Below are 20,025 nucleotides of genomic sequence, written 5' to 3'. Positions count from 1 at the left end.
TGCCTACTTTGAGGATTTTAGTTCTGATGATGGCAATAGATTCACAGGGTTCATGCACTCAGAGGAAAGCAATGTCTATTATTGTGACAAGGAGCAAAAGGTGGAGGGAGGAAGAGAAGGCTGGGGAGGTACTATCTGAATACTTTTAAATTTGTGCCCTCTAACTTAATCATGCTTCTGACCCAACTATGTCCACAGCACCTGAGTCATGTTTGAGAACCCTGGAAGACATGTTGAGCTCTCACCCCGAAATTAACACTCCAAACCCACACCCCCTTGGAGCACGAGAGACCCAGAGAGCTCATAAACTTGGCTATAACCAAAACCAATCTTAAAAAAAAAACATGTGCACTCAACTGCAACTTGTGCCTGAGCACCAGGGGTACTGTACCTGTGCAAGCTTTGGCACCTATAAGCATTAATTTCCCTGCCTTGGTTTCCCCCATCACTTGCATGAGTATAATAATACATTGTTATCTACCCCACAGGGCTATTGTGAGGATCAGTTACTTACTGTTTAGCAAGATGCTTTGAAGATGCCACATGCCCGAGTCACTTTATTAAATTTAAACACACACACACAAGTGCGCACACACAGATTCACTGGCTCTTGCTAAACTTTTTTAAAAGCCAGCTTTGACAGAGATGCCACACTGAAGTTTATTAAAAGTTTGCACAATATTTCTCCCCCAAAACTATCAATAACAGATTTCAAGTATTCAGTACATCAGATAGTCTAAATATGACTATGTGCGCTATGTCCATTGTATTGACTCTGGGGAGTCTTTCTGTTCCCAGAGTATTGTGGGTATTTGTATTGAGAACCTCATAAAATCTTTTGTCTGTGCTGAATTAGAGACCCCTGCTGAGGCAATGCTTGTTGAGGCAAGCTAAATTACATGATTTGCTTTTGTGCTGTGAAATACTTGTATTATCTTAAATGTCACGAGCCTGATGCAGTATCAAATCACAGGATTCATAGTTCTCTAAAAGCAAAGCTTGTCCAAATGCTTATTTCAGAAGGGCAAGTTTCTTTCTTTCTTTCTTTAATTTCAGAAATGACGTTTTCTAAGCAAACTCAAATACACAGCCTTTCAATAGGTCAAATACATTGCCCAGAACATTGTATTGTTCCAGAAATTCATTTCATCCTTGAACTGAAGAAAACCTCACACTGGAACAGATAACTCACTTTCTCTTGTTCACTATCTTTAGTCTATTGTGCCAAGCAGCATTAGCACTGACTGCGTTTCATAGTGAGTGTTACTGCTGTACAGCAACATATCGAAGGACAAAATATGAGAAGTGCGCAACTCTCTGCAAAGCCCACTGGAATGGTGTATGCACGTATCCAGGGGCAGAAGTTCGCCCTGAGTCACTAAACTAGAACTAACTTGGAAAGGGATTTATAAAAGAAAAGAAGTAGAAAAAACTGGTTTGTCCAGCAAACAGTGTGGATTCAATTCCATTGTATTCTACTTAACATTTATACTCCATCTGTTGTGATTTGGGTTGGGTTTTTTTTCAGTGCCTTTGGAGAATTAAGCTTTTGGATGAAGTGTGTTCTGTGAGGAAATATAACCAGTGGTAGGGCACAGTCAGTTTTGGGGTTACCTGATTACTCATATTCTCTGCACCCTTATTCCAATCCAAAGCAAATTTAGCACAAAAGTCTAATGGATTCAGAAGCTCAGTTTGTAAAGAAGACAGCAGAAGGTAACAAGTTGGGGCGATTCCCTCATTTGGAACTCACTTCCTGGCCAGCCGGTCAGAGGCAGAATCTAGCCAGCTCTGAGGCTTTATGTAAACCCCTCTGCTCACTCCTATAATATTTTGCTTTTCATTTGATTCATTGATTTTATTTTGTCCATTTTGTTTTTTCTCTCTGCAAAGGCAGCGCTTAAGTACCTTGGCAGTAAGAGCTATAAAAAGAAGTAAAATAAATATAAAAGGATATGGAAAGTAAAGGGTTAAATTATGGTTCCAAGAGACAGTCAAATACTTGGGGGCATAGCCTAGAACATAGCATGTAAGTTGTGGCTGAGGGAACTGTTATGCTGGCATAATGCCCCTAGGAGGCTGGGGATGGTGGTGGAAATGGGAGCCCACTGTAAAGCAGCACTTTCTACAGCTGTGGACCATGTTTACTATGCTCTCCTTAGCATTCCTCTCCCCTGGTGAGAGGTGTTCCCCCTTGCTAGAAATGGCGTATAGCTAGCAGTGCTAGATACCCTTCCACCCAGCACAGAGTGCAGGGAATACAAGCATTGTGGCCGCTTCCTGCATGGGTGCAGAGGAGGAAAGGCGCTACCTCTATTCTCACACATCTTGCTCATCCACTCAGGGTAGCCACAATTTGGCATCACAGAAGAAAAGCTCTGGTGGGCTTAGACATACAAAGCAGCATTAGACGTCTGCAAGCAATATAACAAAAAAGAAGACTAAAGGCAAGAATGCAGATCCAGGTAAGAGCAGTTTAGGGGAAGGGGAGAGCAGCCCTGGGAAGGAGAGAACCTCTGGAAAAAATAAGAGCTGATTTTGGCTCAGACCAGGAGAGAGTTCTCACTTACAAGGCTGTGTGATACCAAAGTTTTTAGAGTTTAGTGGACAGTCAGTGGTCATGGTAGGCCTCAAAGCTAACTTGACCCTCATTGCTCCACTGATCCCTGCCAACTGCATTGGGGCACTTGCAGACTACAGAGAGCAGAGCACAATGAAAACATATCCATTTTCTCACCCAGGCATTAGTGGATATTTAACATTTGAGAGCACTCTTCATACAACATTTGCTATTTATTTGTTCAGCATTTTATGGGCACCAAATAATAATCATCATAAAAAAAAACTCAACAAACCCAGAAACAACAAACCAGCACAGAAGTGACTGAGGGCTTGGCTACACTTACAAGTTGCAGCGCTGGGAGTTACAGCGCTGCTCATGCAGCTGTGTAAGGGCCAGCGCGCTGGTGTGTGACACACACAGCTACTGCAGCTGCAGTGTGCAGGCACACCACAGCACTTCTTCTTCTGAGAGGTGCATGGTGCATTGTGGCACAGAACACACAACACCACCTCGTTTGTTTTTGCTTGGCGCTGAGTGTGGTGGAAGGGAAGGAAGTGGAAGCTCATTCCGCTGTCTGTTTGCGCCAGCCCCCAGTGCATCCCCAGCATCCATTCCCATTCATCGCAGCGCGTGGCGCCATTGTGTCTTTCTGTTGTCTTCTGTGAATCTCGATTTCTGTGGCAAATGGCAAATGGAGCGATCTGCTGAGAGCTGATGAGATCTGAGTTCACCAGCACAACACACTTGGCAGTCGAGAAGTGTTCCTCTCAAGCCAGCGAGTGAGTGTGAGATGATGATAATATGGATTATGTCGTTCTGGTGCTGTGGACACTAGGCGTGCTGCTCAAATGCATGGCAATGCTCACTTGGCTCGGAAACCGCTTGGCTCGCGGAAGCACAACACTGTGTGGGATCACATCGCCATGGAAAGTCTGGATGACGGGAGTGTGGCAGAAAAACTTTCTTGCTGGAAGCCACTTTCATGTGACTGTGTGCTGAGCTCGCGCCCCTCTGCGCGCGCAGCGACAAGATTGAAAGCTGCCAGAGGGGTGCTGAAGGGGAAAAGGGTGGCAATCTGGCATGCTGCAAAATAGACAGCTACCGGGAGCCAGTTTGGTGGTGGTCGGGAAAAAGTTGGAATCGTTTTGAGCAGTGCGTGAAAGAGGCATTTTGCAAGAATGCAAGAAAGAATTAATCGCATCCTGTGCAGAGACACCGATGGATGGGGACAAATGGGTTGGGATCTGGCTGGGTGGGGGACGATGGCCTTCCCTGTCTGGCATTGGCTATTCCTCATGCATCAGATATTCGTATCCACCTGGGCATTGATGGTATTTATTCGCGGCGGTCTGGAGGCTTGGCTCTCGCGGCACATTCTGGCAGCATGGCTTTCTGCTGGACATCAGCATGATGCATCAGGAACAGAAGCAGGAAGATCAGGGAGGCAGGTTTTTGCCTTTCAGGGATGCAGGAGGGGGGGATTTTCCCATGCAGGAAGATCCTGTGATCCTTGGTGATCCTTGCCCACTGTTGGACTTGGAAACATACCCTTATACACTTAGGACTGGAGCAAGGAGGGGGAGGCAACTGGAGGCTGAGCTGGGGAATGTGGCAGGCGTGAGCTGGGCAGTGGAGAATGCTTTAATGGAAGTAGCTGGACTTGGGGGAAAGGGGCGCTGAGCAGTTTGTATGGGAAGCTAGACTTGTAAGGAATTAGCATCCCGTAGTTTCTATAATATTTGTGAAGGAATAATGAAGAATTGGAAGGGAGAGGATGGAGTCAGGCAGGCAGAGGCTGAGGCTGAAGAGCAGAGCAGGAGCTGAAGGGAGAGAGAGGGAAGGAGGGGGGGAGAGGGGGGGCAGGGATGGAGGGAGGGAATTTGCTGCCTTTGAAAGCCAGCATTTGAGGCTGCCTTGCTGCAGTGCAGTGAATCTGCATGCTTTATATGTTATATAATTTATCTTTTCTAATATAATAATTAATTTTCTTTTGCTTCTTTACCTGTGCTAAGTGTCTTTCACTATCTGCTATAATAAAGTTTGCAAGAAAAGAGATTGTTTTAAAGAAAAGAAAAACAGACACACACAGACACACACACAACACACACACAACACAGGTGAACACAAAGGGGGTGGACTGTAAGTTTGCATGTTTGCATATGCCATGTCTGGTCTGGCATTGGGGCTGCATATGAATGGCTGTGATGGGGCATGCTGGTGGGTGGTAGGGAGGGTAGTGGTGGTGGTGGGGGGGGGTGGTGGTAGGTATCAGGGGTGGGCTGGTGGTGGGTGGGGGGGGGTTGGGTGGGGGGGCAGTGGGTGGGTGGGGGGAAAGGGGGTTGGGGTGGGGCACACAGGGGGGTGGGGGGGGGGGGGTGGGGGGGGAGGGGCACAGGTGGCGCTTGTATGCTGTGGTGCTCTGCTCTCTCTGCTTTTCTCAGGCTTTCCTCTTCTTTTCAGCAGCTCTCTTTTTCCTCTTGGCCACAGCTCTTCTCTCTTCTCTTTTTCTTTCTTCTTTTTTCCTTCCTCTCTCTTTCTCTCTTCTTTCTTCTCTCACAGTTTCTTTTTCTTTCTGTTTTCTTTTTTCTTTTTTTTTTTTTTTCTTTTCTTTTTGTATTTCTTTGAAACATTTCACAGTCACAACAGTCCAGTCATGACAAGTCACAACACACAACACACAGACCACATTTAACACACATCTCAGAATCTCAGACATGAATTGTTACACTGAGACTGAGGAGTTTTACACTCTCTCTGGTGAGTGAGAGAACAACAAAAGTGAAGAGAAAAGGGGAGGAGGGAGGCTTGAGGAGAGGGAGGCTGAGGAGGTTGGGTAATGGAGGGGTGAGGAGGCTGGTTGAGTCAGAGGAGTGAGCTGAGGGGGGGGTGGATGCAGATGCTCCCCTCTCTTTCATCTCTCCCTCTCTCTTTTCACAAGATTCTGTGCTGCTCAGAAGGAGGACCCTTCTCAGAGGAGAGTTCCTAGGGGGGTCACTGGGGTTGGTCCGGAGTGGCCGGGACCCTGAATGGATTCGCTGGCCACCCTATGGGCGTGCCTGCGTGTCAGCCTGCCGGCAGTGGCGCTGGCTCGCACCGTCACTGGCACAAGGGACACGGGGGCCTGCTGGCGAAACTGCGCAGGCATATTGGGCACGCCTCCCGACGAGATCTGCCATGATTGCTGAATGAACCATAGACCCGTGATAGAGAACACATCTCACCATACATCTGCAGCAATGATCACACCCCATCCCCTTCCCCCCCCATTCTTTCCCAAGCAATAAGCACTGCTGCACCCAGAAACCTCTCCTGCTTCTTCTCTGTGCACTGCTGCTGCTGCTGCTTGCTTGCTGCTCTGGCTCAGGAGCTTCTCCTGGCTCCCTGCCTCCTCCTCTCCTGCCTCCAGGCTCCTCCCCCCCTCCCAGCCCATTCCTCTCCCCCCATCCATCCCTCCCCTCCTCCCCTCTCCTCCTCCCCTCCTCCCCCCCCCTGCCTCCTCCTGTCGTGGCCATCACTCCTTGGGTGTTGTCCCCATCCCCCGTCCAATGTTGCTAGTCATCCCGGCTCAGTGGCGGATCCGTCCCGTCTCGGCCCTGCTCCCTGGCACTCAGCCCCTCTCCCTCTGGCACCTATCTGCACCCTGCGCCTCACCCGCCTTCCCCTGCATTCCCCTTGCTCCCTCACCCACCTGCTATCTGCTCTCCTGCTCGATATCTGCTCACAGAGTGCTGCTGCTGTGCTGCTGTTGCACAAACCCCAAACCCACACCTGGCTGCAGATGTGCCTGATGCTGCCACACCTGCCATGCAGCTGCATGCTGTTTGCTTGTTTGCACTGATTTACCTAAAATGTGCAACTGACTAACTGCAATTAACTGATGAGGCAAACTGATTTTCAGAGGGGCATTTTTAAAGGTTGCTGGGCAGTTAGAGAAGCGCTGAGCAGGAGGCTGAACAGGTGAGAGAGGCTGAACAGGAATTCTGTGGGCTGAGCTGCCTGCCCTGGGACTGCAGGTGGCCTGGTGGAGGAGAGCTGGCAGGTAGGGAGCGGTGGGTGCAACCAGCGCTGCACTCTGGTGCCCAGCAGCGCTGAGCCAGCGAGCAGCAGCGCAGCCAGCTGCACTCTTGTAGTGTGGTGTGAGTGTTGCAGCGCTGGCAGTTAGCCTCAGCGCTGCAGCCAACTTGTGCAAAGCCCTGAAACAACATGGAGGCTAAAGAGCTGTTACTGTATTTGGTACTTACACAAGGTTTTGAATTTTACAAGCACTTTACAAACATTAGCAAAATAATCCTCACTGTCTTCTTGTGTGGTACATACACATTATTATCCTCCTCTTACAAACAGGGAAACTAAGCTAAGGCCAGCACTATCAAACTTGGGTGTCTAAATCCTCAGGAGTTCATATAATGCCTGGAGTTTACAAGGAGTAAAATCCCAAACTCTCCAGAGACCATTCAAATTTTTGAAGTACCACAAGGCAAAGGAAGACAGACAAGAATGCTCTGCTAGCTGTTGCAGCACAGTGTTTTAGAGTCCCTGGGAGGAAGCCTCCCAGTCTGGGTCGACAGAGTTGGGATTGCAGGGCTTGCGCTAGTGCTCTAAAAACAGGTGTGCAGACAGCACTTTGAAGTTGCAGCTCGGACTGGAGCTTGGGCTCTGAAGTCTATGGAGCAGGGTGGGGCCTGAACTCCAGCCTGAACTACAACTTCAAAGTACTGTCTACACAGCTATTTTTAGAGCACTAGAATGAGCTCTGCTTCCCCAAGTCTGTCAGTCTGGGCTTGAGCTTGCTCCAAAACATTGTGTTGACATATCCAAAGCAAGTCAGCAGCAAGGCTGGGAACAGAAACCAGAAGTCCTGACTCCCAGTCCCCCGATATAACCACTAAACAATGCTCAATGCTGCTTCTATGCATTGAAGCATAGAACTTCTATGCAAGTTCCAGGAAAGCACTCAGTGACTGTTTTGTGGGCTTGGAATAATTCCTGCAGAAAACTGGTACCAAAACCCAAAAATTAATTTTGGCAGAATGATGGACAAATTTTCCACTTCACTCATGGCCTCTGCACCCCCTAAAACAAAGGTGAATTTCACCCAGCATGAATAAATGTAGAAACATATACAGAAAATATTTTTGTCTCAATATTTGAAATGCCAGATTCTAGGATGAAAATGGGCACTGTTTTCTACTAATGGTTTTACTGCCTTATTTCAGAGAATGCCTTATTGTGGAAAGTCTTGATCTAGAAAATGAGAGGAGGATGTAGCATTTTGTGGCAAGGGTAATGCACATCAAAGAAGTTAACAACACTTCACCTGCCTGCATTTTGACAAGGCTACCTTAGCTTGTCTCATATTTGAAACTAGTTGCTTTGGAGAAAAAGAGGGCGAGTTTTGTCTTCCACTACACTGACAACTTTGCTTCTAGGTCAGGGATTGGCGAGCCCCCTGGTGGGCCAGGCCGGTTTGTTTACCGGCCGCGTCCGCAGGTTTGGCCGATTGTGGCTCCCACTGGCCCACTCCGCTTCCTGCAGCCCCCATTGCCCAGGAGTCAGTGGGAGCCGCGATCGGCCGAACCTGCGGACGCAGCAGGTAAACAAACTGGCCCGGCCCGCCAGAGGGCTTACCTTAGTGGGCCATGGGCCAAAGGTTGCTGATCCCTGTTCTGGGTGCTCTTTGGCAAGACATACACAGTTCATGTAGACTGTATTGATACACTATAACCACTTCAGAATTTAGAAGGAGCCTAATTATCAGAAGTTTAAAAAAATTGAAGAGGAAAGACACCACTGAATGGGCTCACATACAGTCCAACTGCTCACAGAACAGAGGAAGTCCAAAAGAAAAATTAATTTAAAAATAAATGCATCCTTCTGCCATCCCTGAAATTTTGTTTCTAATACCTAAACTTCCTACATATAATCTTGAATAACTATAATTCCCCTACAAAAGATGCTTAATAACTATTTAAACTACTCGGGGCTTGATTAAGAAGAGGATTAAATTTAAAAGTGGCCAGAATGAGTGTTTTAATGGACTTCAAACATCTTTTTTTAAAGATACCCAAAAGCACCACAATTTAAAAAGATTTAAAAAAAGGGAGTTGGTCCCAGGAAAATCCTATCTGTTAAGAGGCTTCTTCCTTTAAAAAAACAAAACCAAACCCTGCCTTTGAAACTTTTTTGACAAAGCTATCTGAGCATCACTGCAGATCCGAACATGATCAGAGTAAACACCTGATTAAGCACATGTCTGAACTTGATCCATGACTAGTCAGGATAAAAATAGAAATATTTCCCAAGGCTACACTTGGAGTCTGTAGAAAAGCACTTAGAGTCCTTGAAAAGAAATACTGCTGAGAGACTTAGACCCTCCCTGGATCCCTGCTGCACTCGTGTGATTAAGGGCCACAGAATTCCCATACTGATTGCAGGGTATAGCAGTAAACCAGCAACAATCATGCACAATTCCCAATGAGACAAGGACCAATGTGTAACTTCTGGGAATAACATGCTTCATGGACAACTGAATTTAGTCTCAAAAAGTTTAGGGAAATATCAGGTATAATCTTTTGTAGTTTGATTTTTCTCCTTCTTGGAAAAAAATTAGAGCTCATGTTATGACTTAAATAGATTATAAAACAAAGGGAAAAATTCTGGTCCCAGTGGAGCCATTGGCAAAACTCCTACTGACATTAGTGACATGTAGATTTGGCCCAACAACTTTAGATGTGACAAGAAAATCCAGTCTAGGTAAGGATGTGGATCTATCTAATAGCCATTCTACAGAGAGCCTGGTGCATTACAGTTTAATATCTTTCTCATGAGCAGCTGGGTATACCTAATTCTAGAAGTTAGACATAAGAAAACAAAATAAAAGGAACACACATACTGAGAGAAATCATCAGGCATTGGACATAGAAGAAAAACCCATGGAAAAATTACTAAATAATCCTGTAGATTACACAAAATGTGTTATATTAAAAGCACCAAGCTTGCATGAGAAACATTTAATAGGCAAGAACAGGGCTTGTTTAATCTTTTGTGGGCCCTGGTGCCAAACATATTTGTGGGCCCCCATGTAGTTGCTGTGGGCTCCGAGTGTGGGCCTTGTGTGGCAGTGCCTTTGGTGCCATAGTATACCTGGTACTGAATCTCGGAGACATTTTTCATTTTGATCACACACCTCTGCATGACTATATGCATTGCCATACACAGTTCCCTCAGCCCCCAGTTTTTCTCATTAAGCGGTATATCCACATGGGTTTACCAGTGTCCACAGCGAGCAATAATTTCACAGTGATCAGGAGAAACTCCCCATAGATTTATTTCCTTCCTCATTCAGACCTTCTATAGCCATGTCTCCAGTACCACCCTATGTCACCAATCACTGTATGTGGTTCTGGTCTCAGCTCAATAAAGTTTCACAGCCAGCAGATACTGGATCAATTCTGACAAATCCCTCCCTCAGCACCCATCCTGCCATTTGAGCAAGCCACTTGCAAACACCATTTCCCCAAAGTGAGGACTTAGCCCCTGGGAACCTGAAGTCACCAGCCTTTCTCCCTCTGCTCCCATCTACATGAGAATCTACTATTTGGTCACCACCACCACCACCTCTTCCCATGCTTGTTTCCCTTCTACCTTGGACGTGCTCCCTAGCCAGCTGGGGCTAATCTCCCCCTGCAAGCCTGATCTGCTTCTTCTTTCCCCTGCTCCCCTTGACATTCCTTTCCTACAGGTGACCTCTGTTCCTTGAGGTTAACTCCAGTTTCTTTATCCGCTTCTAGCTTAATGGACCCCAGTAGTCAGAGAGCCACCTGCAGCTTCTCTGGCTACAGCCAATTGCCAGAGGCCAGCCTTAGATAGCTGCAGCTACTAGTCTGGCAATTCCAAGGCTGAGCATGCTTGAACCTTGCAATGGCGGCACTAGGGTTTCTAAATCCTCAGCGCTGGCCCTAGGCAGCTGCAGACTCTGGAGTTAGGAGTGTCCCTCCTCTAGGCCATGGCTTTAAGTACCTGAGATGCCCATCACCTGCAGCAGAGGCCACCAAGTCCCACCCACCCCTCAGCTAGCACATAGTCGTGCAGAAAGTGCAGCCTGAATGATTTTGGAGGTTGGCGTGTCAGGAGGTTCCCATTCCTGAGCAGCAGCTCTGCAAGAAGCTGACATGGCCCCCCTCCACTGTGGGACCAGGATTCTGTGAAGACAGTGGAGTTACCCTGTGTATAACCAGTTCTGTCCAAAGCCTGTTGAAGTAAGTGGGAGTCTTTTAATTGTCTTTAATGGGCTGCGTCTAAAATCAAAGGACTCCATTCTAGACTCTACAAGCAAAGTGCATTCTATACTGCACTGGTTTACTATTGTAATAGGAAGGTCTCACATTACCTCGTGAATAAGCAACACCTCCTACAGCACCTAACTTTTTCTGAGAGGCCTTCTACCCAATTACTAAATGTAAACCTGCTTATTTTACCAGACCTGAAAATATCAGGTAGTATGGTTACAAAAGCAATGCACTTCTGAATTCAGTAGGAATTTTGGGTGTGCACAGAACACAGACAGGACTGGTTCCCGCATGGTTACAGAACTGCAGTCAAGTGGAACAATTTTCAGCTTGTGTGATTGGAGGATATCTGATCCATATTATAAGACTGTCCTACATAAATGAGGAAAAGTTGAGGTGCCTTTGTTATTCTTTTCTTCCACTCTTCATTTCTGTGGGGAATTTGCCAATGCAATATCACTTTCTTCTTTTTAAACAATGGCTGTTGAAAATAGCAATTCCAGTCCTAGTTAGCACTGGGAAGACCCCAGCATTTGTTGCTCAATTTTATCCTACTTTTTCTACAGCAAAGTGCAGTGGATCAGTATATTTGATTTGGAAGAAATGAAGAAACAGCTGCCCAAATTGAGCTTGAGCACTCCTAAATTTTGAGGGTGTTCAAATCTGGAAGGCAGGTGCTAGATTCCCTTTCTGAATATTGGCTAAATCTGGAAAGGAAAAGTCAATTTCTGCTTCCATGGCTCAGAAGTGGAAATCCTCCTGCGTGCCTGGTACTGTACCTAAAGCTGCCCAGGTCCTCTAGTAGAGCCTCTCCTCCCTTACTTTTCATTTTAACTTCTCCTGGTGGGGTCCACATACCTCCCTTGCTAGGCTTCAGATAGAGAGGTGCCCTGTCTATTCATTCCACCCAGTTCCTTCTTTGGGGGCTGCCAGGCAGGGTCACACCAGCATCCCTAATCCAGTCTGGGGAAGTCTTCTGAGGATGATGTCTGGACCAAAGCTTTCTACTCCTTGGGCATACTTGTTCCCCATTCACACTGCCACTCCCTTCTAGCAGCCAGCTCCCCATTCACAGCAAGCTGCAGCGCATCGGGTCTCAGCTTCCCCACTCTTTCCCTCTCCCTTTCCTGTTGATAGAGGCCAAGGGAATGCTGGGAAATGTAGTTCCTTCCCTGCTCCAGGGCAGGGCTGGCTCTCTAGGCAGTCTTTCCAAAGTGCTCAGTACTTGCAATCAGGACCAGATTTTCCAAAGAATCCAGTTCCCATTTAGGCACTAAATGAAACAGCCAGAATTTTAAAACTGCACAGTAGCCAGCACCCAGGGTGCTGAGCAATTTTGAAAATCTAGCTAAATTCTTTCAAAAATTCTGGCCCCAGTTGTGGGCGCTGAGTCCTTCTGATAATTATAATCTCAATCTTTCTAGCCCTCTGTTCCTCATCTGTAAAATGGGGATACTATTTCTTTTTTCCCACCCTCTATCTTTCTTGCCTATATGGACTATAATCTCTTTGTGACAGGGATTGACTCTTGCTGTCTCAGTGCCTAGTGCAATAGTGCCTGGATCTTGGCTGGAACTTTTACAACATTACTGCAACATATAAATGATGATAAAAATAATAATAGACTTCTACAGAAATGTAATATGGTTCTATAGAGATTACTCTACACACAAACAGAATGTAATAGACTTATATCCTTATAAATTTAACAATTCTATAGAAGGGAAATATTTATTACATTCTATAAGATGGTAAAAAATCTATTTTATAGGATTTTTCTATACAGGCTAGATCGTGTTTGAGAACACAAAAGCAGATCCTTCCTCTCTAAACAACACTTTGCACATTTCCATCAGCTTATAGTAGATGACATAGAGCATTTATAATCAATTACAACTGGTGACACATGGAACAGATGAAGAGAATACAATGCTAGAAAATATGTGTATAGATTGAGTGTGCATGGGAGTGTTCAGAGGCCAGATGGTCTGCAAGTCTCATAAACCTCACATTTCCCACATGTAAAGGCAGTCTGCACCCTTTCCCCTTTGGCTATTAATAAGATGAACTAACAATCACACTTCTTGCAAGTGATGATTAATATTATATTTCTGTCATTTCACATATGCATTTTATATATTCTTTGACTTTAATGCTCTCTGTGAGCAAAGTCTTTGAGGTTTGTAATTCTTAAATTGGGGTGATCAGTTGAATGGTCTCACAAGAGCCAAAGGATTTCCCCCCCAACCTGCATGTCTGTTTTACATGTGTAATATACCCTAGGTTAAACAAGTAAATAAACAAAGAGAGTGAAATCATTCTCCCTACTAATTTTTTAAAATCTCTTATTCCATTATTATTATAATTGCTTTCAAAAATCACTTTTGGTTTTGGGGAGAATTTCTAATTTTGCATTGATAGTTATCAATGTTGGCATAAAAACTAGTTCATTTTTAAATTTATTATGTTAAGTCACACAGTAATATTACATAAGGTGGGTATTTTTATCTGTATGGTCATATGGCTAGAGCTATTTACTAGAGATAGCCCTGAACTGTGAAGTTTTGCAGTGTTCAGATCCATAAGGTTTATTTGGTTCTTACAGAGTAAGGTAAAAGCTGCCAAGTTGAGATTCAGATCCCAATTTTGACAACAACATTTGAGGGTGTTCATATCTGGGTATGTGAGTGCAGAATTTGGCACTACTTGCTAGAATTTATTAACCTTGTGGGTTAAGTGATTTTGAAAATCTTTCCCCAGCACTGAGCACGTGGAAATCTGACCCTGAGCTCTTCAGAAGATCTGGACCTAAGGGATTATAAATGCTGTTCAGTGTTTGGTTAACATTACTGAACTAACCTCCCCCCCTTTTTGGATTTGGGGGTTTAAAACAATTTCTGTAAGCCTTAAAATTATATAAGAATAGGACACTCATCTTAAAGGCAATTTCATTGCTGAAGCAATCATCCAAAGAATAAAGAGTCTCCCTGAAGTTTTGGGAAATACCACAACCAAAACATTCTCGGCAGCTACTGCTCCAGAAGAAATACTTCATCAGTACACAACAGATGTGCTCTTTAAAATAAATGAGGTCCAACCAAAAGTAGTAGACTGAAGAAAAGAAGCTACATGAAATATTTGGTTCTGATGAATATCAGAAGAAAAGGAGAGAGCTGAAAAGCTTCTATGGCTGGCAAACAAAAGAAGTGTAGGGAACAAGATGAAAAAGTTACTTCAGGAAAAACAAGACAGTTTCTGAGGATCCTTGTTTATTTAGCCTACCTGCTGCACCACAAATCTCAGCATTTTACAGATGTTAGAGGTCTTTTCTCCCCTTTCTTATGGATGACTCAATGTATTTGTTAGGAGACTAGACATCCACATTGTACAGCTTTTAGGAACTTCTCTGCTCTAAATTCTATAAGATTTACAATGGAAGTTTCTACAATGAAAGTTTCCAGAAAACAAGATGTACTGCAGCCCTCCTTGAAAACCATGTTGGACCAAATCCTGAAGTCCATAATCATAATTTACTTAATGTCAGTTTGCCTGGGTAAGGACAGAGTGAAAACTGAATAAAGACCTCAGGATGTAAATACAGATAGGTTTGTTCAGCACAGCTGATCCAGTCCTTTACAGCTCTTCATGTGGGCAGTGAAATATGACACAGTGAGCTATGAGGACTTATGTGGTTTTTGCATATGAGGACATGACCTTGGGTTCTGGTACAAAGGTGAATAAATGTTGCTAAATATCCTGATAAATCAGCTATTACACTTCTGCACATATGCACAGTAAGTGATCTTACAATTCACCAGGTGGCATGAGCTTGCATATCTGAGGGCAGGATTGACTTCTAAGATTCTAGGCCATATTCATCACTGATGTAAACTCCACTGTCTGCGATGGGGTTTATACCAAGGCGGAATCTGGTCCTCTGTCTTCAAAAGGAGGCCTTTCAGGTCACACCATCTTTCCACAAGGACACAGCTTTCTCCATCTCATTTGTTTCAAAGGAAATGTAACAACAATATTGACAATAGTATGAGAGGGCCTTTCTGTAGTAAAGTGACTCATGACGAAAGTGCATATAACCCTCTGTTCTTTAGGGACTGGGAATGGGAAGACTTTTGCTCACCTCCCTCATTATCCTTGTTATCAGCACAGGAGGTTTCCATGGCAACATTGCATCCAGGCCCTCTCCAGCCGGTCTGGCAGACACACTGCCAGCTGTTCTGACCGAGCGTGCATCTCCCATTGCCATTGCACAAATCAGGGCAGCCATCTGGTTAAAGAAATGAAGAAGATAAGTACTAGAAATACTAATTCACATTAAGATTCTACACTCTAGGCAGGTGAAACAATACCACTGTGCATACAAAAAGCAGCTTCAGCTAGTGGGCTAAATAAATACCCTCACTGGTGCTGAGTGGGGAGGGGAAAGGTAGGGAAGAAATTCATATTTAGCCCACACCTTCATAAAAAGTATGCATTCAAGTGTCACATTCAAGTGATATGTAACTGGATCCCCCAAAACATTAAGATCTTGGGTTAATTTTTAATTGTTATGGACAGAATTGACAGTCTGCTGACACAGGATCAAATCCTCATTTTATGCCCATTTTTATATAAAATAACTCCTCCATCCATATATATCAACATAGGAGAATTTTTTAAAACAAAGATGACAACATGCCCTGTGTCTCTTATATGTATTATAGAATGCTCCAGAGATTCTCCTAACATAAAGTTGGAATATAAAGAACCTCCAGCAAAACTGTTTAAAAAAACCTCTCTTTAGAAGTCAGGTTTAAATGCCTACCTTTAAAAGACTTAGCTACTTATTACAAAGCCTATTCATGTCAGGATTTAGCATGTTATATTTTCCTGAGAGACACCTTAGCAGGGATATCCCACAAATGATGTATAGTGTGACTGCCTTCAGCTGTGCTCTTATTTATTGTTAGTAGAGCTGAATTGGGATTGAAATATTCTACCTGGTAGGCTGCCTGTATGTATCAACCAAATGTTCATGGATAATGGGATACCTTAACTTGTCAATCTACTTCCCATAGGTGAAACTGTCACAGTAGGTGGAACTGTAGCTGGCCTGAATACCTATTGAAAATAGACAGAATTCCCACTGATGGGAATGAAAGCGTGGGAAGGGAGAGGAAGGAAGAAGGGGGGAAGCCTTCAAGGCCTGATACAAACATGGTGGCAATAGTTCTTCACTACACTATTTACTCCACATCTGAGCCATTCCAGTAACTCCTCATTTGAGTTGAAGAGTCAGGCAACAAACCTCTCTCACACGTTACATACAGACTGGGGGTGGGTGGCATAAATAGGAGAAAGAGGACAGAATTGCCACAAATGGAGATAGAAAAAATGATCTGATCTACAGTGGAAACAGGATCATTGTGCTTCAAAACCTCTCACTAGGGTTTGAAATCCAATCTCCTAATCATGCTGTCTACATAATCGTTATAGAACACTGAGTAATTGCTCCTGGTATTTAATCTTATTGCTGCAGGAATCAGGCAGCAAGTTTCCACCTATATAAAGCTTTGCAGACCAGGCTATGTACATCATGGGGATCTCTCACCTTCCTCTGGAGGATCACATACTGGCCGTTACTGGAAGGAGGATTTGAAGAACCAATGGTTTGATCTGGCAGAGCAAATCATGCTTCTATGTTAATTTTAATTCTCTATAACTATAGTCCAAATAACCCCAGAAGACACTGATCTCAGATGAACCTTTCAAACTCATCCACAGGATGCATCAGGGAAGGTTTCCTTATCCTGGATAGCAGTGGGCTAGTAGATTGTTTCTTGTGGCAAACCGTATTCTCAATCTGGGGCCAGCCTTGACATCTGGCCTGCAGCAGTACTGTTGGATCTTCCTGGGAGAATATGTGTGGAGCAGCATATGTTAGGTCTCTCTGTGTTTGCCACACTGACCTAGAGCTGTGACGGTTAATAAATGGATTATTCCACTCCCATGTCCAAGGGCACAGTAAAATTGACTAACTATCCTAGCAAAGCATGGCTGTTCCTTATATTAGAAAACAGTGAGGGATGTACTTGGCATCATTCATCTTTAGATCTGCATGTTTTTGTATGTTTCTTTTATTTGAACAGAGAGCTTGTGAAAGGTCCTCGCTTGAGAGCTCTCACACTAAAGTCCTGTGTTTATCCACAGACCAGATCCATTACAGGTGGTAGCAGTCAAAGTTTCTACACTCTGTCCCGCCACTGTGCTTGAACCCTGATCACTTCTAGCAGTTAAATGGGAGTTCAGTCTCCATGCCCATTCAGTGCTTGGCATCTCTGCTGAGACTGCCGATAAGAATGTAAACCAGGGATCGGCAACCTTTGACACGCGACTCGCCAGGGTAAGTGGCGGCCAACACATTCCTTGGCCTGTGCCACCTCCCGCAGCCCCCATTGGCCTGGAGCGGCAAACTGTGGCCAGTGGGAGCTGAGATTGGCTGAACCTGTGAACGCGGCAGGTAAACAAACTGGGCCGGCCCGCCAGGGGGCTTACCCTGGCGAGTCACGTGCCAAAGGCTGCCGATCCCTGATGTAAACTATGATGCATTTTGTGATGTGGCTACCTGTCTTTTGTGGATGGGGCTAAGACCATTAAACTCATTCTATGTAGACACGCAGATACTAAGAAGCCCTATGAGTTTTCTTCTAATGCTGCTATTGTGTATTTAAACTACACAATTCCCCCTTTGCTTGAAAGAAAGGTTTTGCATTGCAGATCTTAGCAGAAAAATGATGCCAGCATACTGCACTATATGAAATATTTTGAAGACATTTTATTTTATCTTTGGCTTGTCATGTTTGAATGACTAAAATGATAATGCATCAAGGGAGGCATCATGCTGTAAGACAAATGATTTGTTTTAAATGTAAAATGAACATTAATTGTGATTATATACTCAGGGTTTGCTTTTTGTGGGGGAACCGGAGAGAGAGATAAACACATCACAGTAGCAGGTTTGCTCCACAACATATGAGCAAGATGAAAACATGAACAGTAGGAAGCCAGCAAAATCTCTGAAAAGTTTTAGGTGCAGCTGGGAATTAATGGACATGACTTTGCTTTTAGCTTGAAGAGTGAAGGAAGCGGCACTAGTGCAGGCATGATGTTGCTAGGAAACACTTTGCCACCACTGTAGAGTTCATTCAATTTGTGGCCTTCCAAAGAGAGAGACTTTGTGTTCCAGTAACGTAAAAATCAGCTTCAATTTAAAAGAAGAAAAAAGAAAAAAAAGCTAGCACATAATTAGGCCACAATGAGATCTAATTATTTTTGGCAATGATTTTTTTCTTTAAAAAGCTGTTAAAATGATGGATGTATTTAGCTATGAAAAATGGCTTAAGTTGAAGTGAATAGGCAGGTAGTGGCTACTCTGGATTTTTACTAAAATGTACAAAAAGGCACTTAAAAATTATCTCAAAATAAATACTTACATGACAGGAGAGCCATTATGGTCTGTTAGGCAAAAAGTGGTTCTAAGAGCCTGTTTACACAATAGACCAAAACATCTCCATTATGAGCTACAGAGTAAATAATCAGCTTTCTAAAAAAAGGTTTAAAAAAGGTCTAAACTATATTTGTGCAACAAACTTTTATGTGGGTCTAAAATACCTGTTTTTAAAAACTTCCTAACTGTGCATCTGCATAATGTTTGAAGCCAATACCGTCAGTCTGTTACTCAGGGCATGTCTATACTGCGATCAGTGGTGTGACTGCACTTGTAGAGATACCGCAGCTAGCTTTGATCTAGCCAGCCCAAATAACAATAGCGGCAAGCCATGGCAGCACCGCCTAGCCACTCAAGCATATAGTCAAGGTCCTAGATGGGGTTGAACAGCCAGTGCTGCTATTGTTATTTGAGCTAGCTGGATCAAAGCAAGATCAGACATGTCCACAGGTCACAATGCAGAATGCAGTGCAGACATATCCTCAGTATTTGTACATGGCTAGCGGGGCTTGAAGCTTTTTGTCAAGCCACCTTGAAGAATGAAAATCAAGCCCTGCCAAATGAAGTAATGTTAAGACTCTGATACAAAGCAAGGTCCCAATCTTGCAAATATTCACTACAGGTAATAGTACTTTCTTCAGTGTGAGCACTCGTGGAAGTAGGCACTGCTCCCAGCACTAAGTGATTGGGCACCAAAAGCTTGCACAGAATCTGCCACTCTCACTCACACTGAACAACATATGACTCCCTGAGCAGTACTAATGAAATTAGTGAGGCTATTGAAGGATTAAAGTTCCTCTCAATGAGAGTAAGAATATCAGAATCTAGCCCTGAGAACTAATTCACCGTTGTATTGGGACTGCAGAGCTATAGTACTGAGAAAGGGCCTGTCATCATTGAGAAGACAGGTAGAGATATTCCTAGTGTGCAGAATATTCCTTCTTATCTTTTCTATAACGTTTAATGGAAAATGTCACAAAGTAAGCTACAAAACTCAGGATATAGCACCTGTTTAAAGTGTCAGATTGACAGCCCTGGAATCTAACGGCCTTTTTATCCAAAGAACGGGCTCAGCATTGTCAACAGCAATGCAAGTTTCTCACACTTCTCCAGCAGCGTACCTCAAAATGACTTGGAGAGACTGCATCTGGGGCTGAGAAAGGAGCTCAGTCTTATGCCCTTTCAGTCCACGACTTGCCTATAGGAATGTTACAAGGGGGAAAGGGGGAAGTGTGTGCACACAGGGGGAATTGCCTTAAGATGTTATTTAAGAGAGTTTCTGGGGGACGGGGTTCACAGTTAATAATATCAAGAAATGTTTCACCATTCTTGACAAAATAATGGATCAATGCTGTAAGGGGATCAGGATGAGAGTGAGAGAGGATTTTGAGATTAAAATCAAGCACATCTTGGAACATACTGAAACATCCCTCCTCCTCATTACAGACAAACACACTTACATGCATGTGTAAGTGGAAGGAGAACACTGGGAGAGGGAGGTAAAGAAAAAGAGAAAGTAAAACCAGAATGTCTCTTCTTGATATTAGAGTCTGACTCAAAAACTGTGTGTTCCACAAGGCTGAGATTCTGTGACGCTTTATAAATTGCCAATGAAAAAACAAATCCGTATAATCTTATCACTTCAGAATTGTGAGACTGATCCTTAATGT

The 20,025-nt window shown here is 44.1% G+C and overlaps 1 protein-coding gene across 26 annotated transcripts in view; it reads right to left on the bottom strand.

Moving 5' to 3' along the window:
• TENM2 (teneurin transmembrane protein 2) overlaps positions 1–20,025 on the bottom strand; it is a 1,520,094-nt gene that overhangs the window by 68,521 nt on the left and 1,431,548 nt on the right. For all 26 annotated transcript variants that reach the window (XM_039484033.1, XM_039484034.1, XM_039484029.1 and 23 more), the window contains one exon: positions 14,990–15,136. In XM_039484033.1, coding sequence (XP_039339967.1) covers positions 14,990–15,136 — 147 coding nt within the window. The remainder of the gene's footprint in view (positions 1–14,989; positions 15,137–20,025) is intronic.

The sequence above is a fragment of the Mauremys reevesii genome, linkage group 8, assembly GCF_016161935.1.
Source record: "Mauremys reevesii isolate NIE-2019 linkage group 8, ASM1616193v1, whole genome shotgun sequence".
Classification (NCBI taxonomy): domain Eukaryota; kingdom Metazoa; phylum Chordata; order Testudines; family Geoemydidae; genus Mauremys; species Mauremys reevesii.
Note: the sequence above shows the minus strand (reverse complement) of the source record. Positions and strands in the feature narration are given on the sequence as shown.